Source organism: Mauremys reevesii, linkage group 3, assembly GCF_016161935.1.
Source record: "Mauremys reevesii isolate NIE-2019 linkage group 3, ASM1616193v1, whole genome shotgun sequence".
NCBI lineage: Eukaryota > Metazoa > Chordata > Testudines > Geoemydidae > Mauremys > Mauremys reevesii.
This window is the reverse complement of record NC_052625.1, coordinates 170142904-170169772: the sequence shown is the minus strand read 5'-3', so window position 1 is coordinate 170169772 and position 26869 is coordinate 170142904. Positions and strand designations below refer to the sequence as shown.

Here is a 26869-nt window from a genome sequence, read left to right as displayed (position 1 = left end):
TGTGTATGCTGAAATTCTGTAAGTCACTGTAAAAGAGTTCTTGGTGGGTTGGGTGGCCTAATGGCTAGCACCCCCAAGTTGGGGCAGTGGTAGGGGAACCTTGACCCATCCACTCCACTGGGCACTGACCCAGGGCTCTAGGAAGGTCAATAGTGTTTGGCTTTCAAGGGGCCCTCTGAGTTACCTTCTCAGGATTATGTCCTGTCGCTGCTTTCCTTCCTCAGCTTTTGATCCAAAATCAGGGAAATAGAAACTAAATTGTCAGCTCCAGCTAGTCTCAGCATATAGTCCTATTCCCTCAGGGAGAAGTCTCCAGTGCCTTTGTCAAGAGCCTTCTGGATATGTCTGTCCCCTTTCCCAGCCTCCTCCCTTCTGAGTTGGGTTGCTGCCTTTTCAACCCTGTCTCCAGTTGGAGCATGCTCTGCAGGTCTGGAGGGCCGGAGCAACCTGGGTCCAGTACCGTGCTTCAACCAGCTCCAGTCCAGTGGGAGGTTTGTTTATCCCATCACAGTCACCTTGCTATATGCAAAAGATGATATATAACTGTTAGGCAACTGGTGTACTAAGACCACTGCTTTACATGCTGACCAGTTTGATCTGGTTGTTTCCTTGTGCTCCCTGTCTGTCTGTTGTATCTCTTGTTGTCTCTGGTCTTACACTTACAATGTAATCTCCCCGAGGCAAAGACTGCTTTATTGTGTGTCTGTAAAGCACCTAGCACAAGGAGGTCCTGGTCTGTGGTTGGGGTCCCTAGGCACTGTGACAATAAATAATATAAATAAAATAAAATGTGATTACCATGTATGCTAGTAACTGATAGTATAGCCAAGAAATATATGAATTTTTTTGTGCCTCTCATTCTCATGTCATGTGTTAACAGCAAGCCAATATAGAAAAAGAACAATTCAGGTATATAAAGATGTGATAATCTAGAAAAATAGCTATGTTAGAAATGGGTTTACAACTTGAATGGTCAATGTAAACAAGACATAGTTAAAGCCACATTGGTCCTTCTACTAAGGTCCATATTCCCAAAAATGGAGATTTAGAGAATTTAGAGAGGGGATTCCAGAGTACCAAGCTCTATTCAAATTTTTAAGCACTAAACTTATTTCATTGTGCATAGCTTTCTATGCATAAAACTGAATTGCTGAATTATTTGCCATGCAGAAAGGACTCTCTGAAATCAAAACCTCAGTGCATAATTAATTATGTGAAAAAACATCATGAGCTTAAATATACCTGGTCTTCCTTTCTTATCAGCTCTCTCCTCCCTCTGATCCAAAACTAAGTCTGAGGACCTAGATTATAGATCCAGACATTTCCCAGCTGCTCCAATCCATGGGGGGCTTCCAGGTTCACTGACACTGAGCTTAGAAGAACAGCATGGACTAGTGTTGGTCTCAATGTTTAACTGTGTTTGTAGCTCTTAGAAAATTTCTGTTGACTGGGAATATGGACCCTTGATCTGGCTTTCTCTGTGGAGAGTAGCAGCAGCGTGGAGAGAGGAGAGAACAAAAACCTTTCAGCACACAAAATTATATGTGCTGAAGTCCACTTTCAAGAGTCCCTTTTCATGTGAAGTTTTTTCCTGCACAAACTCACTCATATATTATATTTTAAATGCTACAACTTTGATATTTAAAATTTTACATGCTAGTATTTTTGACAGGGAGCTAATCAGTAATGAGGAAAAATACTGATTATTTTATTTTCAATATTTTTTTAATTGTGGCCTTCACATATGGAATTTTAAGTAGTGTGAAATATTAAAAGCAAGAATTGTTTTAGTCTTAGAGGACTAAAAATATTAGACATTTTGTCTTAATTTCAAGTTTTTTAAAATCCTATAATGAAAAAAAGTTTGAACAATCAACAAAATTAATCCGAGAATAATCGCTAGTTTTGAGGACAAAGGAATGTTTCTGTTCAAAGTTGTTTTTTGTTTCTTTGGTTAGGTCAGTATAGAGCTTATAATGGAACTCTAGTTGTAACTATGGGTGTGTTGTGTATTTACAATATATAGATAAATATAATATTCTTCTATTTATTTGCTATCCAACTTTTTTGATCCATTTTCAGACCAATCCGTTTCATGGTTTTCATAGAGTTATTGAAGCACCTATGCTCTATAAAGAGAAAAAAATCTAGTGTAAAATAGAGAATTGGAATGGGTTGAGGCAAAAAGAGAACAGAAACAAGTATCAATCCAAACTCCATGACCTCACCGCACCTTAAGATGGGGAGGGAGGGTGGAGAGGGGCATTGTCTGGCTTGCCCGAGGAAGGGTATACTTCATTAAGAGGTAGAGAAGCATGGATCAGAGCGGATCAGTCTGGGTATGATGATTCATCCCCCCAGGTGACCTGACCAGAAGTGAGGGGAGAGTATATAGGGTAAGCCGGGTAGTAAAAGCCCCCTCTCGCCCACCATCTTATGACCCAATTCATGGGGGGTCATAAGGAAGTCAATAATTTTTCATTCTGACGTAGCATATGGGGCACCAGAATTATTCAGGAAGAATGGAGTTCACCTGTCAGACTTGGAGACTGACTCATTTTTGGTCGATATTGTAGGAGGCATTAGGAGATGTCTGGGAACCCAGCTGGGGGGAGGCAGCCAAGCTAATAGCTGGCACCTCCTTGCGGTGAATGTCCAGTGCAGGCACTCCATAGGAAAGAGATACAGTGGTCAGATAAATGGATTGGTAAAAGATTTAAGGTAGGTGTTCGTTAAAGGAGTGGAAATGGGGAAGGGGGGTTGAACTCCCTTGACTGGCATGGCAGGGAGCCAACTGCCCCACAACCATTTATAGTTCACCTTAGCCCTCATTCAGGCAGGGGCATGGAAAGAGCCCAGCAGCGGGTTGGCTAGGAATCAGGATGGAAAAGGGGAGGGGGGCTAATGGGAGCCCCCTTCTCCCCCTGCAGAGAGAGAGAGTGAAATAATCATAGATTTACTTGCACTGTACTCTTTTATCTGCTGGGTACTCCGAGACAGTTAATAATAAAGTTGTGGCCTAATTAAACATATCCAGTGTCTCCTGTCATTCTCCCAGTACAACCACATAACTAGATAAACACTGAGCCTTTTTATGCCAGGCTTCCCAAACATGTTTTATGGCACATGACAAATAAAGCTCAATCAATCCTGCAATTATTAATGTACTAAAATCAATTAAAATAAAGATCAGTTTGTAAGTCTGTTCTAAAGCAATGTGATGGTAGGCGCTTTCCTGATGGGAAATAGCAATTGTCCAGCCTGGTACCGCAGTGATTGGACATAGGTTTGGCCTTATTTAATAGCTTCATTAACAATATTAAACAGGAGTAAACAGCATGTTGTTAATGAAATCAGCAGATGATGTAAACAGCAGGGAGCACAGAAAATACAAGATACTTAAAGATTAGAAACATAGGCAAAAAAGTAACATCATATTTCAGTTGGGAAAATGGAAGGGAATGCATCTGGGATAAATTAATCCAAAACAGATATACATATATACTGGAAAACAGTAACTCTGAAAGACACCTGTGGGTGATACAGGACAGTCGTTTGCAATTCAGTATGATAGCAAAAAGGCCTATGCAATATTTGGAAGCATGTGTAGATGAATCATGCAACAGAACAGGGAGGATATTGTCATCTTTTACATGAATAGATGAATTGGAAGGAGTTCAAAGATGAGCAAACAGAATTCAGGAGTTAAGGAGATTGACTTATGAGGAAAGGTTGAAAGAGCTAAATGTACATGGTTTGGTTAAGTAATCAATGGGGATGGGGGGATAAAACAGTCTACACTCTTGAAATATTTGTAAACATCCATAAGGTAGGTGAGTTACGCAGGGTGTGAGAGGATGAATCGCTCAGCAAAGAATCAGGGAAAAAAGATATCAAAGAAAATACAGTCAAGATACAAGCTACTTCCTACTGCAGAGGTCTCCAAACTGTGGGGCACCCCCCCCAGGGAGGCACAGAGGAACATTTGGCAGTGCAAGACAGGGCCCGGGCCAGCCCTCACAGGTAGTGGGGAGGGAGCACCTCCCAGCCCTGGCCCTAGCCCTAGCCTCAGCTGCCATTCCCAGCGCCAGGCCTCAGACCTGCCTCCATTTGCAGCCCCAGCCCCTTATGCCTATCCGCATCCTCCCCCCCTCCCTGGCTCCTGGGGGTAGGGGGGCGGACAGAGGTGTAAGCAGAGTCAGGATGAGCTCTACCCTGAAATCTGGTGGTGAAGTATGGGGGGTGGGGGGGAAAGGACATTGCCAAACGTACTTGGAGGTGGATTTTTTTTTTTGCTTATGGTTTGTGTTATAATCCGGTTTCTGGTGTTTCTCCAATGTGATGCCGCATTGTTCCCCTCCTTTATTAAAAGGATTTTGCTACACTCGGACTCCGTGCTTGCGAGTGGGGAAGTATTGCCTCCTAGAGGCGCCCGGGGGGGGGGGGGGGGAGGTATGTAATTGTCCCAGGTCACTGGGTGGGGGCTCGAGCCGGTTTTGCATTGTGTTATTGAAACGGAACCCCGGGATACTGAACCCGGCCCTTGTTGCTGCCAACTCAGAGGGGCAGAAGGGTTACAGAGGTAAGGGAGGACATGACTCAGAAAAGTTTGGGGACCACTGTCCTAGTGCAAGGAGTTATCTGCTAATTTACAGCACAAACAGGATACAGTGCTTGAACCCTCTAGGGTGCTTAGCTGCTCCTGGAAATGGTGAATGGCTTCAACTCCCTCCGACATGACTGGGAGTTGCAGGCACCTGGCACATCCTGGAGCTGCCCAGAATCTTGCAGCACTGAGCTCATGAACTGCTAGCTTCCCACTTGGTCCAGGCTTCTGCCTGTTGGAGGGGAGACATTTGCAAAGTGTTCCACACAGTCCTCTCACTACTCACAATCTCAGACTCAAATGAATTAAATCTCCCTTGCCACTCATCTCCTCCTCTTCCAGTAACTCAGGTGCTGCAGAAAGATTGGACAACTCCCCGCCAACTCTGAAAGGTCATATTCAGCCTGGTATCATTTTCAACCCGGCATCTTGTTAAACTCATACAAAAACATGACTTGTAACCTGTATGACTGGGTCAAGACTGGTATCACATTCTAGCATCTGCTAGAATCCCAGCTGGTGCTTCCTACTCCAGTTCCAGCTAGAAATGGGGCACACACTGGAATTGTGGTATCTGAGGTTCAGATTCACATCTGAACTTTAGGATTCAGCCCCATTTCTAGCTGCAGCCTTCTAAACTGGAATGCCTACAGATAAAACAGTGAAATAACCTTTCAGTGGTACTCTGGAATAAAAGAAACAGGGTGGTTTTAATAGAGAAGCAGTGGCTACTCTGCAGTAGCTCCAAGCAGTTTGGTGCAGTTCCCACAAATGCATCAATCATGATGAGGAGCTCAATTCTCTAATTAAAAACAAATTGTATCAAATATTTTTCAGCTTTGCACTCTCAAATTAAAGCTTAAAAACCTCCCGGGAAGGAAAGGAGGCCAGATTGGAGGGGGAGGAGGTGAGAGGAAGGAAGTGGGTGGAGAAAACCACTATATTCCCAAGATGCAAGGAAAATGGAAAAATAGAAGAAAAAATATATTAAATCAATGTAAACTAAGAGGTAAGTTTCAGGGTTTTTTTTACATTTTATTTACACTTTGTGGGTCTATTTTTAGTGGTGCTTTTAAAACACACACACACACACACACACACAAAGTGTGTGGTATCCATTTATTATTTTGCCTATTGCTGCTCTAGGCCAGTGTATATTTCCAGTAAGACTTTTCAGGGGGTGTGTGGTGGTGAGCTGTCCCAACATGTTTTGCTCTTCATGTGCTAAGCCTTCTATCTCATGCTCAATGAGCAACATGAAGTGAAGGGCTGTCCCATTGTGGCACACACACAGCGCTGTGTCTTAGAGTTAAGCAATGGAGGTAGATTGTTTAGGCAGCTTTAATGGGCCTTGTTCTCCTATTATTTATACCTGCATAATTCAAGGGAGTACCAGTGCACATCAGGAGAAACTGCATGGAAATCAATAGCAAGCACTGGTGTCATTTGGAGGAGAGTCAGGCCCACTAGTCAAGATCAGATATGTCTTTATATAACAATGATGTTTATTGTAAGCTGCCACAGAGATTGTATAAATCCTTTGAAGGAGACCACCAACAGCTGTGTAGTACAGTCTGGTGCATTTAAAAGCTTGTTTGTTACTGGAATGTTTATTGATACTCTGCCTTGAGGCTGCCGAAAGCAGCAGCTGAATAAAAATATTGCTGACTAATAAGATTGTGCATGTGTTGTAAATATCACATGGGGTTACAAGTGAAACTGAAAATTTTGTCCAAGATGAATTTAGAAAGGAAGGAAGCAGGAAGCTGGAAAAAGTGGATACAAATTTTAAGTTATATACAGATGCACCAGTATCTAGATCGGGGGGGAAATACAAACAACCCCCCCCAAACAAACAACCCTCCCTCCCCTCTCCCCCAACCCTGCAGTACTTAATACTTTTTAATGGATTGGGCTGGAGAACAGGCCCAGGAGATTTACAGCATCTTCATATTTGAAGATGGGGAAGTGGACAGAATTGATGTTTTGATCACAATGTTTGAGGTTCACTGCATACATATAACGTATTATTACAGTTTACTGTTGCCTGCTCTCACTGGTTAGACTTCCTTAACTTTTCAAAGAGATTTTTTTTTCTTCAGAATTGAGCTGGATGCTTAAATATTTCTACAGCTGTCAGTTAAATAAAAGTGTGCCTAGCAGCTGTGCCCTTTGGAATTTATACATTATGGATCAAGACTTGGAAAGCCATATATTTGTACTATTTGAACTACATATATTTTTATTCAGGCACATCCTGAGCATGTAGTGACGCAGGGCCCAATCCTGCTCCCATTGAAATCAATGACAAAACTCCCATTGGTTTCAATAGAAACATCATTGGTGCCCAAGTGAATAGAAATTGATAACTGTGATGCAGTTGAATTTGCATGATTTTTTTGTACATAAATGTAGATAGTAACATCTTTGATCTTTAATTTCTCCCCCCACTGTCCGCCGAGAAGGAGGATTGCAGGGATAGTGGGAACAGGAACTAAGTGGCAGTGGGGTGAGGAGAGATGATTCTGGTGGTGCAAGAATATAGAAGGGAAGAGGGATGAGGGAGATCTGCATGCATGCTGAGAAGCAGGGGGTGCTGAGAAGAGGAAAGGGACACTCAGAAGAGCTGCTGGCAGGCAGCATTTGAAGCTCTATTGGTTGAAGAGCAGAGTGACAGCTGTGCCCTTCTGTCATGAGGTAGAGGCAGCTGTGTGCCACAAAGGGGGCAGTGAAGTTGGGCTGCAGTGTCCACACGTTCTAATACATTGAGGTTCAACTTTTGAATGATGCTTAAGTTCCCATTAAAATCAATGGTATTTTAGCATCTAAATCCCCTAGGCAGCCTTGCAAATTCCAGCCTGAAGTGGCGCATCAAAAATAAAAGTTTAAGTAAAAACCGTTGAAGGTCAAAATAGACAGCTACATCCAGACTTCTTAGTCATCTATATTTTGTTCTGTACAGAATAACAAAAGGCATTAATCCCAAGCACTTGTAGCCTTGCCAGATATTTAAAATACAGTCTCTTTAATAAATTATACATTCAGCAATTCCAGCCCAACTCCCATAGCCAGAAATATCCAGCTAAGGAATTGAACACAGATACACTCATCCCCTCACACACCTTCTCTTTGTTGTTCTCTCTCCTCCCCTGGAACTGATGAGTTTTGCAGCATTCTCTAGGGTCAATACATTGAGGTTATTGTAGATGAAGGTTAGAGTACAATGTTCTAATGCTGAGGGGCCCAGACAGAGAATTCCCTGCCAGCAGGTCTCCAGCGCAGGCACCTCTGCTGACTGCAAATTCCAGCAGTATGGAACTGTGAGAAAGGCAATGCCTCAAATGGGCAAGTCTCTAGCAACTGAGGTTAAAAATTTAATACTTTAAAGTCCACCTGGAAATCAACAGCAGCCACCCAAGATTGTGGTGCATTGGGGTTCACACCACTTACCAAGCATGCTGTGCCACCTTCGGTTTACAGATGAATTTAGATGTGGTGCACCATGAAGCAGTCCAGTCTTGAGCAGTGGATGGTGGCAGAGAGATCCACACCTGAAAGAGATGCTTGCAACCTCCCGACTTACAGGCTAAGTTATGCATGTATGTAAAGTACCTGGCACAAATACATTGTATTGAGGCCTCTGCTTGCTACTGACATAATAACCAAGGGTGAGATTATATCCTGAACTGCATGGTCATTTAAAGGTGTAAGGTTGACTGAGTCTCCTCCACACCCATCTTTGGATTCTTCAGACCACTCTGGGCACGTAGGGGTAAAACAGCAATATGCATCCCTGAATTCCCCCCTGAAGCGGATGTGCAGGGTGTAGACAGACAGGCGTGGGTAGATGGAGAACTTTGGCTCTGCTCTCCAGTGCTCCTGCCATCATAGCTCTGCCAGCACAGGGGCCAGGGAAGGAATCTGCTACTGGTATGAGCCAGCAGCACCTTATTACTCCCCCAGAGCAAGGAAGGAATTGTGACTTTGAGGTATGTTTCCTTGCTGGAAGGATGGCTATCCACCACCTTTTTATGCGGGATGCAGTCTACCCCACAAAAAGGGAAACTATAAAGTGAAAACAGAGGAAGAGAAAAATGTTTACTTTGTGAATACAACTGTTCTGCACTATTATTTAAGAGTCTTATGATGATTTCCATAACATATTCACAAAAATTAGGCTAGTTTGAACAATAGCAATTATCCAAATAAACTATTCAAAGTTTAGAGGGGTAGCCGTGTTAGTCTGGTTCTGTAGAAGCAGCAAAGAATCCTGTGGCACCTTATAGACTAACAGACGTTTTGCAGCATGAGCTTTCGTGGGTGAATACCCACTGTTGCATCCGAAGAAGTGGGTATTCACTCACGAAAGCTCATGCTGCAAAACGTCTGTTAGTCTATAAGGTGCCACAGGATTCTTTGCTGCTTATTCAAAGTTATGACAATAAAATAATTGATTCCTTAATAATTGACTGTCCAGAAAGAAATTGTGAACATTATCTTACTATTTTTGCATTTTCATGATATTTACTGTCCTGGGAAATGTTTTATAGGTTCAGTCATCCCGAAGCTCTGGCTTACCCCTACTACTTAGCATTTAATGATAGTGGTCTTCATAGTCAAACACACATTATGTAATCTGAATTCTTTTTAGTGCTATTTTACCAAAGGAGAGACAGACGGAGTTGTTCAGGGACTTGCCCCAAGCCAAGTCAATGACAGTGCACAATGATTTGAGCTCAGTGGTTCCTAATTTCAAATAATGGGTTTAAATCACTGGACAATACCTGTCTCTCAATGAGACATCCTTGTACATTTCCAATTATATTTATACCTTGAACAGAAAGGTGTTACCTTTGGAATAACTTAACTGTGTTTTAATATATATAAACCACTGTAACCCTAAACAGCTGCAGTTAAAAAAATTCTTCTATTTCTCATTGTGTCTAAAAGCACCACAAAAGTTTTCTTATGTATGAAAGTATCTAGATCTATTTCTGTGTCTGTTCTTGATAAAAAGTGAGGTTTCTATTTTGCAGAGGTCATGAGATTCCACTATTAATCACATCTATTTATTTTAGTTTATAGAACATATGAGGGACTTTTCCTCTGAGATGAATTCATACACATATTGTGTATGACTTGCATCTCTGCTGACTGCTTGTCTTTAAAAACTAAAGACCTTTCATGTATAAAATGAAGTGAATTGCATCATTTGTGACACAATAGGAAGAATACATCATAAGGAAAAAAGTGAAAGTTATTCTCTTTCATCTATTCTTCTTTTTAAATGTAGAACAATAATCTTCCTTAAAAAGAAATTAACAGAGTGTGTATGTAGGAGGGGGTGGACAAAAAAATAAGACTAGGTGCTTACCGCATCTCTCAAAGCCTTCACAAATGGAACACTAATCAATCTCTTTTTTTTCTTTCAAAGGTCTCCTTCCAAATAAGTTTTATGGATCATAGTCATTGAATATGATTCAGGGATATTTTAAACCAAGTAACATATAAAACTGAAATTAGGTATAATGCAATTCTAGATTATAGCATTATTTCCTCCTTGTCTCAGGATTTCTCAATGGCACTGTTACAGGCTAGCAGTGTTTGCTTGAAACACCCTACCAAGTCAGCAGGTACCAATATCCTGCTGTGAATGGGTTACATGCCAATTCTCCCAGGGAAATGGGAACCGCTCTCTGCCTGGGGGAGGATCTGTGTTGTGGCCTGAGAGGTCTTGAAAGGGAATCTATAGGAGTAGCTGGATCTGGGGAGAAGACTCAAACTGATTTTTTTAATCTTATTGTTTTCTTTGTTAAAGCCAAACTCCAGGAAGGGGATGAGTTTGGACTTTCTGTACAGTGTGGGCTGTACAGATGAGCAAAGTTACCTGCTCACTGGCACCTAAAGTAAAAGTTTTACTAGAGAAAGCTACTCATGATCAATTTCTTCTCTTTCCATCAATAACTTCTCTCTCCACCATTTAGTATATGACGAAAATTGTCCACACTTGCTGCAAGAGTAATTCAAAGCCTAGGTCATTCTAATGAACTACATATAGTACAATGAATAAAAATACAGTACAGTTCCTTTAATCTCTATCATCATTTAGGCAGCTGCCACTGTTCTCTTCAGAATCATGGAGTAGAATACTTGATACATTATGCTAATAACTTGGAACTAGTATATCATACAGAAATAAGGGGTGACTACAAGACTAAAATCTCAGTGATATTTGATTTATGCTTATAAGAAACTCCTGAGTGTAAGAGATTAATAATGTATAAAATCTTTGAAGAATAATTTGAGGAGCATTTGGCTACATAAAGAGGAGCATGCAAAGAGGAAAATGTGTAAGAACCAGTATTCTGTATAAGTTCTTGGGAGAAATATCTGGGTCGCTTTCTACTAATTTGGCTTCCTGAATGGAGAAGAGAGGTTGTATCATTCATTTTTTCCTCACAGAAAAGTTGTTCACATGTTCAGTGATTCCACTGGTTTGTAATGAGAATGTTGAGGATATCCTAGTAGAAGCTTTAAGGAAAATTGTCATTCTGCTATATTTAATGGCAGCCGAGAAAGGTAAAGATACAGTCCTTCAAGATCTGTAGATATGTTAAGGGAAGAGGGGGGGAGGGACGCGTAAGATAAAATATTTTGAGGTCATACGATTTTTTTAGAGATTGCATGAGTGGAAAGTTAATTGCTCTAATATCACAAGAAGAGAATTGAGGGAAGCTGTGGTTGAAATGACTTTTTACAGGATGAAAGATAATAGAAAAGGAATACTGATTTTGGTTGGGTTGGAGTCTTCCCCTCTTGCTTTTGTCTCTTTCACTATAATTGCTAATTTATACACTGCAATTCATGGTTTATGAATATGCTTATTTTATTTTATTGTTTGGAGCTGGAAACATCTTTTGGTCGCTCACTTTGGGCCCCATCCATTGCCTATAGAAGGCAACAGGAGTTTGTCCAAACAATCCAATAGTCACATGAATACATAAAAAGGAAAGTTTATAATATGAGGGGACCATGAATTTATTGGTATTTTCAGTATCTTCAACAAAATATGTGCATTACATTTCACTTGGCTCAGCCAAGTCACATTATGAACACTTTGTTTTCAGATCAAAATGTATTTCAGTGCCAAGTCAAATGACAGCCATTTGTACTTGTATCTATTTTTTTAAAAGAAGATATAAAGCCAAATTGTTGAAATAGCATTAAAGATCAGACTCCTAAATGCAAATGCAATGACTACATCCACTGAAATGCACAAACATCCATTGCATGTACAAATGAATATCTGCACATATGAGTAGGTTTTTAAGGAAGAGGAAGTTGATGGTTCTCATCTCCCAAGATTTTCTCAACACCATTTAGTATCAAGACTTCAGTGTTTAAGATCTTATTTAACCACAATAACTAGGAGATTCAAGCTGAAAGCTAAATATTGCCCTTAATCACTCCGCTGTGCTTAGGTCTTGCTGAACATTTCCAAACATTGGGGCAGTTGTATGGACTAAGAGAAGTATCTTTATGTCTCTTCTCATTCTGGTCTTCAAGACAAGACAGTTAACTTCTTGGAATGGTGATCAATATTTTTTCCATTCCATCCATCATGAGCTTTCAGTTTTATGTCCAAACTGCACAGATGTTTCCTCCCATATAATCAATTGCTGTTAATCCCTTTGTAATTGGACTTTGCTAGATAAAAAAAGATATGCTCTGGAAATAAAAGCATGGATCATTCTAGTTGAGAAAGAACTAAACACGTCACTGTAAGGAAAGTGGGGAGAGGGGAGGGAAAAGGAAGTTGAGTATGTGCTTTTTCTCATGGCTTCTAAGTGATATTTTGGCAAAAATGCTGACCCTGCAAAATTAAGAAAGCAACAAAACACTGTAGGTGAAAGAATGAGACTGGAAAGCACATAAAAAAATTGTCAAAGCCAGTAGTTTTGATGAAGTAATTGCTTTTAAGATTGAAATGAAATGTTTGAAGCGTTCTCTGTCAACTGTGATGCACCAGAACATCCGTGGTCAGATTTACTGGTCAGAGCAATGGTGGTCAGAGCAGGTGTCAGGACCCAGAGCCAAGCCGAGGGTCAGAGTCAGTATCCAGAACAAGTCAGGAGGACGGGAACCAGAAACAGGGCAGGGACCTGGAATACGGCAGCAGGGTAGGAACCAGGCAGGTCTCAGGGGTCAGGTGAGGAGGCAATGTCCGATGTAGCAGCCAGCCATGTATTCACTTAGGACAACTTCTGGTACCTCCTTATGGCTTAAATAGCAAATCTGAACCAATCGGAGAGGCTGGACATCTCTTCTAATCAGGAACTTCATAGACAGTATGTGTAGTGAGCTAGGCTCCAACACTTCCCACTGCCTACTGATACAAGTGAGCTGCTGGGTAGTGTCTGGGGACCCATGGACCTGTGTTCAAGGCCTATGATCCCTCATATAAACTTTTTAGACAAATTACTTATGGCTTGGCATTTAGGGTGGATTTTTGGGGGCTCAAATTGGTTTAAAAATGGCAGTAGGATGACAGCTGGGAAAAGTTATTAAAGAGAGATAATAATCAGCAAACAACTTTTAATCCTGAAAAAATACAATATTTCTTTCCAACCTTATTGGCATTTGAATTAAAAGACTTATCAAGGTAGTTTCAAATTCAATGTAGTAAATTATCCTTTATGTCAGAAAACACAAAGATAGGTAGTGTGATAGACCCAGGCCAGTTGGGAAGAGCAGAGTAGTCCTATTTGGTATCCAAAGCCCGCCCACTGCTAAAGGACCTCCCCCCAGCCTAAGGGGAGGATCCACAGGTCTGTGATACCAACTAAGTACGTGGGACAACAAATGGAAAAAACAGGATCGGGAAGAGCAGAGTAGTAGAAGGGAGATATACGGGCCACTGGATAAGCAGTTTTCTGTTCCCTGAGGAACAGGGGCTGCTCCAGGCTAATGAGAACACCTGACTCCAATTAATCTGCTAAGAGTCAGGTGAGGCTGTTAAGCACCTGACTCTAATTAAAGCCCCTCTGATGCTATAAAAGGGCTCACTCCAGTCAGGCCAAAGAGAGCCAGGGAGCCAGAGGAGAGGAGTGCGTGCGAGGAACTGGGAGCAAGAGGCATGCAAGAAGCTGAGAGTGAGTAGGCATACTGCTGGAGGACTGAGAAGTACAAGCGTTATCAGACATCAGGAGGAAGGTCTGGTGGTGAGGACAAAGAAAGTATTGGGAGGAGGCCATGGGGAAGTAGCCCAGGGAGTTGTAGCTGTCGTGCAGTTGTGCCAGGAGGCACTATAGACAGCTGCAATCCACAGGGCCCTGGGCTGGAACTCGGAGTAGAGGGCGGGACTGGGTTCCCCCCAAACCTCCCAACTCCTGATTAGACACAGGAGGAATTGACCTTGACTGTGGCTTCTACCAGAGGGGAAGGTCTCTGGGCTGTTTCCTGACCCACAGGTAAATCTGTGAGGCTAGCAAATCCGCCAATATGCGAGGACCCAAGGTAGAGGAGGAACTTTGTCAAAGTAGATATAATAAAGATGAAGCAAGACTAATTGGGTCTGATCACAAATACTTTCTTATAACTTAAGCAGAGGGCTGACAAGATGTGGAATGAGGAAGGATCATTATCCAGTGTCTGTTGCTGATTCCTCAGAGTTTGAGGATGATTGTCCTCCAATAAAATTATAGCCGTTTATCGCTGATAGATCTGCAAGTGACTAATAAGACCTATCTGGGATCCACAGACGGGACAGACATTTCCCAATGGAAGGGGCAGATCTGGATTGTTAAATTGGGCTGCAGCATGTTCTTTCCTCCTTTCCCATTTCTCCATTTCCTGTTGTCTCTGTTCAATCTCAAAATACTGGCATCCTTGCCACAAAGTCCTTTTCCATTTTGGTCAGTTGAGGGCTTGGGTTTCCCATGAGTTTATGTCAATATTGCACTTCTTCATGTTGGCTTTGAGGGTGTATTTGAAGTGCTTCTTTTTTTGCCTGACCCTTGATCGTTGGTCATGGGTTAGTTGAGAGAACATGACCTGCTTCTGGAGTTGACTTACTGGCATTCAAAGAACATGACCAGCCCAATGGAGTTGGTGGCAGATGACCATAGCTTCAATGCTAGAGGTTTTGGCTTGGGACAGAACACCAATGTTGGTGTGTCGGTCATTTCACTCGGTTCTTTTGGAGACACCATTGATGGTGTCTTTCAAGCACCTTGAGGTGTCTAGTGTACATGACACAGGTTTTGGCACCGTACAAGAGAGTAAGAATAACAATGTTCTGGTACATGAGAAACTTGGTTTGATTCTTGATCTCATGATCTTCAGAGAAAGATTTTTTCAAGTGTCCACAAGCTGCACTGACGCATGGAGGGCTGTGTTGAATTTCCTTGTCAATGTCAGCTTTTTACAACAGATAGCTGCCAAGTTAAAGGAAGTGTTTGACGTTCTCCAGGGTCTCTTTATTGATCTGAATTACAGGATTTGGGTCCTGGTGATTTGGAGCCTGTTGGTGGAGTACTTTAGTTTTCTTGGTGTTAAGTGTGAGGCCAATTTGGTTGTAGGCCTCAGAGAAAGTGTCGATTATTTTTTATTTGGAAGATCATCTTCTGAGTGGGCGCACAGGGCATGTGCAACATAGGCACTCAGATACAACACTCATAGGTTACAGAGTGATAGAAAATAGATAGGAAAGTCAGTCAGTGAATTTTATAGGCATTGATGCAGCTGAATCCATCATTTTCAATTACATTGTAGAATGACATCAGAGGTTAGATTTTAAAACTTGTCATGGGATTCCAAGTGAAGAATAACCAGTAACTTTTCAAAGATTCATCAAAAGCATAAAAGTTAGATATGATTAGCTTTTAGAATGGTTATGAATAAATGGCATTTTACTAGTAGAAATTTCCAAATAGATACATAACAACTGAATTGGTAATTGCAAAGTTTGGATGGTACTTCATGAATACTGTACTGGCCTCAGTATAGCACCATTGCTTTGAAAGCATGACTGACCCACAGGTCATGTAGGGGTCTTCATACTGAAAAGATAGAGCTATAGGGCTATGTTTTTAGATGGTGTAAATGACTTACAAGTGTTTTCAGGGACTTGATTGCAATGACACTATGGCAGTGTATACCAGCTGCAAATCTGGCCAATATAATATTCAGGCCATCTAATTTCTCTCACTGCCTGTGCAAGATTGTTCGCTATGGTACACTTTTTTAGTTCTTTATCCAGTTTTAAATGATCCGAGCATTGTAGGATTTCATGACTTCTCTATGGAGATTATTTCACAGTATAATAGACCTCAGTGCTTGGAACTACTTCCTAATAAACTTAAATTGATCTTTGCTCAGCTTCTTCCCAAAGGAGTGAATCCAAAAAATAGCAATGAGATTGTGGGTCCTTACAAAGCTTATAGTTTATCTTGCAGGCTGACCACACTTCCGTAACATTGTATCTTCATATCCAGTCTTTTTAAAAAAATGAGTACAGACATTTTTGTAGTAAGGCTTACTTCTCATTCCTGCTTGTGAGTGGTAAGGAGATAAGTATGCATTTTGTAGTGTGGCAGGTTGATGCCCCAACATGCCCCCTTGTACCATTGCAGCACCTTTTGCCTCAGGTTCCCCCATTGTCCTTTGGCCAAGTCTCGCGGTCACAGTGCCTGGTCCACTGGCAAGACTACTTTGCAGTGTTCTGCTCCTTCTGGGGCCACAGAGTACTTTACTACAGTTCAACACAAGTGTATACAAAACCAAACCTTCAGGCTGACTGGGCTCAGCTGGCAGCCACTTCTTCACAGGTGTGCCTCTGATTCTCTGTCTAGACTATCCTCCTGTCTAACCACAAGCTTTTGTACCTCAATAAGGGCCCAGTCCTCCCCTCACTCTGGTTCAGGCAAGCTACAGTTCCTCAGGGCCCATGCTTCAGTCAGGCCTGCAGCTCACCTCTGAAACAGCCTATCCTCTCATCTCTCCTGCTCCGCCTTCTTTCAGGCTGCTTCCCAGAGAGAGGGAACTTTCCGCCTCCTCTCCTCTGGGTATCCTCTCCACAACTAGGCTCACCTAGCTCTTTATGGGGAAAATAAACAGCCTCCTCCCCCACCCCGCTAGGCTTTATCTTGAGTTAGGCATGGCCCACCCTGGAGGTGCACCTATGTTAGTTAATTGGTCTCACAGGCCTATATTAAGCCTTTCACAGCATGTGTGGAGTAAGCACCCCATCACATTTGGTTAAATTTGAAAAATACATACCCAGCCATTTGAACACAGCAGTATGTGGTCCTTTCCTGGGACTTGTGTTCTAATATTCTGATGCATCCAAGTGTCCTGATTGGTAGTTGATTGGTTGAGTATCATATTTAGTTTATTGGTTTATGGTTGCCAAAAAGAGTCAAATCATTTTTGATTTTCTTTTAGGACTACTTGCAATTTCCAGTTCTATAAACTATTTTATACTTTGTGTCAGGCCTCTTTATGTTAAGGTTTCACATGAAGGATAATTGGTTATCAAATGCTTCTTGAAAAGTACATAACTTCTACATCATTCTCTTATCTACCATGGCAGTATTATGTTCAAAGAATTATATTGACTTAATTATGCAAGACTTTCCTCTTATAAATTAAAGTTGTCTGACTCTAATGGAATTAAGCTTTGCATGGTACTTCCTCAATAAACACCCACAATTTGTGTTCATTATGTATATACTACAACTGAGTGGTAAACTAGCTGGCCTTTATATTTTTGCTGTATCTCTTGGGCATTTTGATTCATGGTATTAGGCTTTCAACTTTTCAGTCCCCAGGAAATGGAGTTGCCTTCATAGGATATCAACTGTAAAAACTCACTAACCACTTCACTAATTGGAATACATAATGAACAAATCACACCCGTAAACTGAAATGAAGAGGTGGGAGGGAAATGGAAAATATCTCAAGGCAAATTTCAGAGAAGCTGAATGCATATGTCCAAAATGTAGAAGGAGAAAATTACCAGTGTGAATAAGCATCAGAATACAAAGAGTGATAAAATAAAATAAAATTGTGAGGCTGAAAGTATTGATGTGAAATTAAGGCCCTGAATGCTTGTGGCCCTTAAATATCCCTTTGCATTTCATTTCAGTTGTCAGGAGGCTAACTCCAATGCACTTGGCTAGTCCAGTTTCATAATTATATTCTGCCTATCTGAAGTTTCACTGTTTGATATTCTTCACTTTCTGTCCTAAAGTGTTGAGTAATGTTGGTGTTAAGCAGTTACCATGTTTCACTCCAGAGGTAGCTACATTTCACTGGTTGGTGAAGTGACACTTAGGGTTTATCTGTACTACGCGTTAGTATGCAACAAGCCTGGGTGAAAATCTACAGTATTGTGCACTAATTGCCCATATGGGCACTGTTACTGTGCACTGAAAGGTCCTTTGTGTGCTTTGACCTATTTCTATAAGGAACTTTTAGTGTGCATCAGCAGGGACCATGTGGACAGATATTGCATGGCAAGCTGGTATTGGAAACTACAGTTCTCTAGTGTGCCATGCCCTAATTCGCTGTATAAACATGCCCTAATAGATAGCTTATCAATGTAAGTTGTAAAGTGCTTTGGGATAGAAGGAATTATATAAATACATTATTAATAAGTCATTAGGGTTATTGCTGCAAGAGGGATTGTCTTAGTGTGAACTGAACGAATGCACGTAAAAATGAGACAAAAATGGGAAATTAAAAGAGACTGGCAAACAAGGTAAAGACACAATTGTACTTATCTATAAGAGGACAGGTTTCTGCAAGTATAGACACTTCATGGCAGGGTGAAAGTGACTTGGTGGCAGAGAAGACATATATTGCTGAGAAACTGAATGATTTCTTTTCCTTTATGTTCATCATGTGGAAAAGAAGAAACATGTCATAACAGATTGGATTTTATTGGGAAAGAAAAGAGAATATCATACTTAAATTAAGGGTCATACTAAGGCAGATTGTGGCAAAAAAGATACCTCGAGGCCTGAACAGCCTGCAACCCTGTATTTTCAAAGATGGGAATTATATTTTAAAAATAACAGAAATGTTTAAATCCTCAGTGGCAACAGGAGCAACCATGACACATGCACCGAAAGCCTCCAAGGAATAAGCAAGTTACAGAGCTGTAAATTTTGACCTACAGATGTACAGCATTGGGAAATAGTCTGTTGATTAAGAGCAAAGTAGGAGTATGGTTTGATAGTATAAACTTCATTCATTTTTTTGGTGAAGGGTGGCTCTGGTTCTCTTGCAAAGCAAAGTATCTTCAGAACAGAAGACTAAATCACTGCTGATGAGTTAAATGCTGTCATGTTGTTCTCTAGGGTATTGGTCCATTTCTGTTCCCAGAGAAGTCAATGGGAATTTTGCTCCACTGAAGCATAGTGAGGCTAGAGTTGTTGTTTGCAAGACAAGCTGTACACAGGTTTATGTAGGAATCACAGTTAAGACAAGTGTGATTTAGCCATACATACAAAAGCAGCACAACATGATTTTGACTGTAGCATGAGCTGATAGCTCACAGCTAGACAGCGACAGAAGTTAAACTATGGTAAGGTTGTTCAAAACAAATTTGTTTTAAGAAGTTGATATGACAGTCATAAATGTTGTATTTACAGATTGAAGAGTTGATTTGATCATTGGCCATATTTTAATTGATAACTGTCTTGCATGTTAGTTTACTTTGTCAAGATGCCTTTGGATATTAAAATTGAGGTTATTTTGTCTAGTAAGGGATGGTGTCTACTCACAGTAGGGATGGTGTCTCCTCCTGGCCATTCTGGGGATTAGCTGTGCGAGGCCGAAGCCCCTTTCTGCGGTTGCACACCATCTCCCTGTCAGCCTATGGCCCCTTCTCACTGCTGTAACCGGAGCTTCCTCTTCATAACTCAGCCTTCTGGCAAGGTCACTCAGCATTCCCAGCTTCTGGGATATTGCCCTTCAAAGTCTCTTTCTCTCCCACAGCGACCCAGGAAGTCATCCAGTTCACTGTTCCGCCAGATCCACTTCCTCAGTGGCAGGTAGGGGAACCCAGGCCCGCCCTCTACTCTGGCTTCCAGGCCAGGGACCCTACAATACACAGCCAAGGTCTGTTCAGTCCCTAACCTTGCTGCTTCCTCCTTGGGTTGCTCCCTAATCCATGTCCCACAAGCTTTCTAATCTACCTAGGTCTCTTCAGAGTACATCCTGCCTCTGGGCCAAACTTCAGCATCTTAATCTTTCCCTTGGTTCCCTCCTTCCTGCTCAACTAAGCAGAGGGGCCCCACAAACTTCCACCCACCCACCCTTGCTGCTGCTAACTTCCTGGGTTTATATTAGCTCCATCCACCTCTGCTCAGGTGAGATTCCTTCTAATCAAGGATACAATCTGGCATACATTGACCCCTTCAGGGTAAGTGTGGGATGGACATCCATCTCAAGCAGGAACAATACATCTTTGCCTAGTTCAATTAGCATAACCTTCCTTTATTTGAACATTTACCACAATTACAGTGATTCCTTTTGGGACAAAGACAGATGAACAAATATATGAGGAGGGAAAGGAAAGGAAATAGGAGGAAAAAAATGGATTATTCGCATCCTTGGTCATATGTTGTCCACCCTTCTTCTTCTGGGCTTTCTGCAACTTTCAAAATTGTTGAAAGGCTGGCAGAGTCTGCTTAGCCCTTCTACTTTAGTATTTTTCCTTCTCTACTCATAATGCCAGGGCAAAGCTCTTCAGCTCATAAAACGTTCCATGAGTATTAATGCATGTATAGCTTTTTTCATTTAAATCCAGAATAGACACAGTTAGAGTGTTTCAAATCCTGGGCTACATAACAATTTTGAGCACATGAAAACACAGTGTGCACACTCTGTGTATGATCAAAACAAAACTCCGTTTCCTGTGGTTTGAGTTTATCAATGAACAAATGCTCTGTAAGACAACATAAAGTCCAGCCTATGTTTTCAACCAGGTTTATCTGAGCCCATGGTTCCTAGATATGGGCAGCCCTTCTCAGCCTACACCTTTAGTTCTCTCTGCCTCTTTTCAGGACAAAGTCTTACTCCCTTCCCAGCCTGTTCTAGTGTGGATTTCATTCACTCCATCTCAAGAACATTGTACAAGTCAACATCATTAACATGAAAAGAGGAGAATTTAAAAGAGTGAAAAATTCTACAGCATAGGAATAAATGCAATGAGAAAAGAGCAAAGATATATATATTTTTAAGAACATGAGTTTCACTTTGAGTTTTGCCTGAGTAAGGATTGCAGGTCTTGGCCCACTAGGAGTAAAACATTTTCCTTAAAATCTCTTCTCTCTTTAACATAAGTTTTATATAGCTGGCACGCTGTTATGTGGTTAGCATCGTAATCAAGGGGAAAGAAAATACATAGCTTCAGTCTCACTGTAGGGTTATATAGTGCTTACTCAATGCATTGCCAGCATTAGTCTTTTTAGGAAAGCCAAAAAAATCAAATTTTCATCATTAAGATTAAGTTGTGATTATTTTAATAGGGAAACAATTTTTTTAAGTAGCTGCTAGAAGTATCCATAGCAGAAAGTAGGTGGGGAGTTATATCTCCAGTGACTTCAATAGGAATTGTTTTAGACCGTTAAATAAAAACATCAGCATGGAAGCAGATGTTAAAAAGGAGGCATCGAATCCTGTGTCAGAGTGCACTACACTATGAAGATAGTTTAATGTTGTGCGTTAATTACAAATACATAACAGAAGAAATGTGTAGGGTAATGATGTATAAAATCAGCTGGATAAGAAAAATAATCTGTTTAGCTAGCAAGAGTTCTGTAAGTAACACAATGAGATGAAATCACTGTTAACATAAAGTTGTGGCATGAAAGTAATACATATGCCAAGAAAAGTGGTTTCAGAAATAGACAGTGCATTTTACAGGGGGCTAGGTAGCTCACAATGCACCTGCAGCAAAAACACATCCTGATACAGAATGATATAGCTCAGGGGTTCCCAAATTTGGTTCACTGTTTGTTCAGGGTAAGCCCCTGGCGGGCCTTGAGACACTTTGTTTACCTGAGTGTCTGCAGGCACAGTCGCTTGCAACTCCCAGTGTCCACAGTTCACTGTTCCCGGCCAATGGGAGATGCAGGAAGCAGCGTGGGCCGGGCCAGCGGACGCTCAGGTAAACAAAGTGTCACACAGCCCGCCAGGGGCTTACCCTGAACCAGCCATGAACCAAGTTTGGGATCCCCTGATGTAGATGAACATAAGAACAACCATACTGGGTCAGACCAAAGGTCCATCTAGCCCAGAATCCTGTGTTCCGACAGTGGCCAATGCCAGGTGCCCCAGAGGGAAGGAACAGAACAGGTAATCATCAAGTGATCCATGTATCATTCCTTCCTTTTTTCTCAGGGCTTCTGTTACAGTTGTCTCTATCACTTTCTTGAAGTACCCACCCACCTTCATAGACTTATCCGCACACCTTCGACACATACAATGGTCATCAGCATTACCACACAGTGCTGCCTGAAAGTAGCACAGTTGTTCTAGGTAGGAACATAGCCATGTGGTAAATAGTGACCATTTAATAGTTTCCTAGATACCCTCTCTGGCCCTGATCCTGCATGTGACACCGTACAGGTGGACACCTGCACCTGCATGGAGCCCTGTTGAAGTCAGTGGGGCTCTGTACTGGTGCTGGGGTTCGTCAGCACAGATGCTGTTGTAATGGGCCCCCTATGAGTACATACATTCAATAGAAACAAAGTGATGTTTTTGATTAGCTTAATTTTTATGAATATTTTTATAGTATTACACTGAGGACTGTGCTGTTATTTTTGCACCTGCCACGCTATAGCACAAATTTCCACAGGAGATTTGAGAAACTCAATCCCCATCTAAAAATAATCTCCCTTGAGTTTAATATTATTTATTTTTGTCTTGCTTGATATTTTACATTATGCATGAATGATTTTGTAATTTTTTAAATTATATTGTGCATTGATTTGACATACTCAACTACTAAAGGAACTTTGTGAAAACTGTATGGTATTACAGTATAGATTTTTTTATGGTGGAAATCAATAACTGTACCACTGCTTGAGGAGACATTTCTTAAAAAAAGACATTCCTGAACTATGCATATTTATCTCAACATTTCTATTCAGAGTTTCGCTAAGCAAAAGTATCTGTATTTCCTACATGGCTGTAGATGTATTATTGTTACTCTTAGTGCAGAGATATTTGGGGGTCTAGTGATTAAAGCTTGAGGCTAGAAGTCAGAATGCATGTATTCTATTTTGAGGTCTTGGGTAAAGAAGCAAGACCGTATGATTTTAAATACCATGGACACAGTAAAGTTGTTAAGGTTTTGGGAGCAGTGGGGTCCAGTGGCTAAAACAGGAGACATGAGACAGGAGACATGGGTTCTAGTCCCAGCTCCACCAGTGGCCTCGTGTGTGATGTTGGGTCAGCCTCTTCACCTCTCTGTGACTCTATTTCCCCATCTGGAAAATGAAGAATTATACTTACTCTTCTTTGTAAAGAGCTTTGAAATCCTGTATATGGATGAAATGCAGTATATACATGCTGATGGTTAACCATCATCATTGCCTGGGCATCAATGTCTCCCATCTGCAAAATGGGAATAATAATTATCTGATTGGGTTTTATGAGATTCAGTTAAAATTTGTGAAGTGCTCAAACATTTCAGATGAAAGGTGCTATATATGTGCAAAGTATTATTTTTATTATGCTAGGTCTTTCAGTGGCCTGAGGAAGTATTAGGTGGAGACTCTCAAATGGAATATGGCCACATATCTACCTTTCATTTAACACCCTTTTTAGAACAATTGTTTCACGCTGCCTCTTTAGACTCAGGAAGACAATCTTGCATCAACTCATATTTAGAAGGGAATCTTCAGAACCAGAAGGGATACACACTTCATTGTTTTTAAATAAAAGTATCTTTGTAGTCTGTTTATACAGCGGCCCTACTTCAAGAAAAAAAGCATGGTATAGAAAATGAAAGCATAGTAGAGCTACCACTATTGAATACTTTACCAGAGCCCAATAGGTACCGGTTGATTTATGGCCTTTATCTTGTTTCTTCTCATTTGGGGATCCTGATAGGTAGCTCCATGACTGCCCAGCCTTTCAACAGTACTCTACTAATGCCATTAGGAGTTATGAGTAGAACTGCCATATATTAATTGAATTGAATAGATTACAGTTTTTACCTTACTCTAACAGAATACATATATTTGGAGGCAGATTAAATTCATGACCATTCCACAATGCATAATCTCTCAATAGCTGTGTCAGAGTTTTCCTGAGAGCATCTCAAAGATCTCTACAAGGTTTTGAGTCAGCTTTCATTTACTTTATAGCCAGTCATGCTCCCAAATTGCAGTCACTAGAGAAGAATTAACTCTGAAAGTTTTGAAAACAAACTCTCCAAAAGCCTTTCGCTTACATGAGTACCTATATAGAATAAGTTGTTTGCATGCTAATAATACTCCTAAATCCAGAGTATATTATTTTAAGTATTCTATATATACATCATCCATTAAATTATGTTTGAGATTGTCAGAGCAGCTCAGGAGATTTAGCTGCATGTATTTCTTTACAATTAATAGACAGTGTGTGGCTAAATCGGCTTTGCAAATCTGAACACACAATACTAGAGCATTGACATTGCTTCCTTTTTTAAAACAATCACCATTTTTAATAACACTGGGCCAAATTCTCAGTTTCTTATTTGAGGGAAAACTCTTTGATTTCATGATTAAAGACTAGAGAATTTATCCTTCTGTAAATTCATGAAATTACTTAACAGTATTCTTTTCCTACATGTCTTATATTACTATTAAACTGTCACCCTTCTACTAGGGGTTTAGCACTTTGAACAAAATTATTGAATTACAATTTTATTACATTCTAGTAACATGGCTTTTATATTTCCAGAGCATTTTACATGGACAAAGTAGAAAATCCTTCAAATCAGTGTACATCACATACAGTAATTTACATATATGGTATATAACGTAAGGAACTCATTGTACTCGGAGCTGGTGTATCTGAACTGTTTTATTTACTGTCCATCTATAATTTTCTTTATACAGTTATCTTCTTGAAAGTCTGTGTGTGTTTGGAGGTGAAGGATTGGTTTGAGAGAATTAGTTAGGGCTGGTTTCAAATAGCCTCAAGAGACTGCAGGTGAGTGTATGGCTTCCAAACAAAAAGTGCAAGCATGTAGGCCAAGTGCCACAAATGACAAGTCATTGCAAAAGGCAGCATCCATGGTGTTTGGCACCGTTACACTAAAACTCCCACTGTGCAAATACACAGATTACTGGCACTGTTAGGGGTGTCTGTATTTTAGTGTAATACACTGCCAATTACCTCAGCTTGGGCTGCCACTCGAATGCCTCAGGGCTGCTGCAACTGCCTGCCATCCTCTCCTTGACTTAGGCGACAATACCACATCCTCTTGCAGGACAGCCACTCGCTGGAACTACCTCTTCTTCCCTCTGGGTACTGGCTCTATAGTGGCAGGTGAAAATGAATGGAGATAATGTGGCAGACAAAATCAAATGTATCTGTAAGAGGTCCATGACATAAACTAGCCATGTTTAAGTGCATAGTGCAATGATAAATGGTTCTATAGTACATTTTGTAAAAGAAATTATGTTCTTCTTCAAGTGATTGCTCATATCAATTCCAGTTAGGTGTGCGCGCGCGCCATGTACACAGATGTCGGAAATGTTTTCCCTAGTAGCTACCCGTCTGGCCAGCTGGGGAGCCCCCCTGGAGTGGCGCTGATATGGTGTTCTATATAAGACCCTGCTGGCCTGACCCTCCTTCAGTTCCTTCTTACCGCCCGTGATGGTTGTTGGAACAGTGGTCTCTTGTCTCATCAAGTGCTCCACTTATCCCTAGCTTCTCTTATCTTGATTGCCATTAATTGTTATTAGTTAGTATTAAGTGTTTCCTATAATATTTAGAGTAATTTAGTAGTTGAGGGCAGTTCCGTCAACGACTGCCCTGCGGGGCTCCGGGGCATGCCGTCCCAGGGCTTCAAGCCTTGCAACAAGCCTATGCCTATGGGCGACCCCCACGATTCCTGTCTCAGGTGTCTGGGGGAGGGCCATCAGGTGGACAAGTGTAGAATCTGTAAGGCGTTCAAGCCCCGGACACGAAAGGAGAGGGAGATTCGACTCAAGCAACTCCTCCTGGAGTCTGCTTTGCAGCCCTCTCAAGACGCGGGCCCGAGTGCTTTGGTGCGGAGTGCCCATCCTGCGGTACTGTCTTAGGCACCGCGGAAGATCTAAGCAGGACAAGACCGCCAGGCCCAGATCTGCCCATTCCAGCCCTGCACAAGTGACTGCAAGTGGAAGAGATCATATTACCTTCCACACCAGACACCTTCGAGGCCTCTAGAGGCCTCATCGAAATGACGGCTCCGGTGCCTCTGGCCTCAGCATCGGCCCCAACCCGAGTCCCGGTATGTCCAAGGGTAAACCGGCGATGTTCGGAATGGCAGCCCTCAGACCAGCATCTCCTCGCCGCTTGGAGTCCCGGTGCCGTTCCAAGTCCCAGCACCGTCACAGTCTGACTCACGGCACCGGTCAGACTCGCGGCGCTGGTCTCGCAGTCCTGACCCTCAGAGCCACTCCCACTCAAGGTCGCCATCGACTGCTGGTTCACGGTCCCGCTCGAGATCAAGGTTAAGATCGGTGACTTTGCGGCTCCGTTTGGACCGACGCAGTGTGGAGCTCCGATCCCTGCATCGTCTGTCGACACGACACCGGCCCAAGGCCCGTCACCAATCTGCATCTCGGCACCGTGCTCCATCATGGCACTGCGCTCCATCGTGGACCGCTCACCGTCATGGCACTGTTCACCAGCACGGCACCGCACTCCATCATGGCACCGCACTCCATCGTGGCACCACTTTCCATTGTGGCACCGCTCCACTGCCTGGCACCACTCTTCATCGTGGCACCGGTTGCGGTCGCGATCAGTCTCCCGGCACCGATCCCCGCATGACCCATGCCTACCAAGGGACTCAATGCCTCCTTTGTTTAACTCCCGCACCACTCCTCCTTGGCCGTCGCGATCTCGGACCCCTTCTGGAAGGTCGGGCCCTGAGAGCCTCGCCCAAGCTCCACCAGCACCCAACTGGCAGCCCCAGTGGCAATTTGGACCCCCTGGGTATATCACCAGGCCCAGGGCACCCTCCCCCACCCAGTTGCTCAGCCA

At 42.0% G+C, this 26869-nt stretch overlaps 1 protein-coding gene across 1 annotated transcript in view; it reads left to right on the top strand.

Moving 5' to 3' along the window:
* Positions 1–5480: 5480 nt before the first annotated feature.
* DLGAP2 (DLG associated protein 2) overlaps positions 5481–26869 on the top strand; it is a 405020-nt gene continuing 383631 nt past the window's right edge. Inside the window, exon 1 of the mRNA XM_039528234.1 lies at positions 5481–5615. Within this exon, the coding sequence (XP_039384168.1) occupies positions 5558–5615 (58 nt within the window). The 5' untranslated portion in view covers positions 5481–5557. The remainder of the gene's footprint in view (positions 5616–26869) is intronic.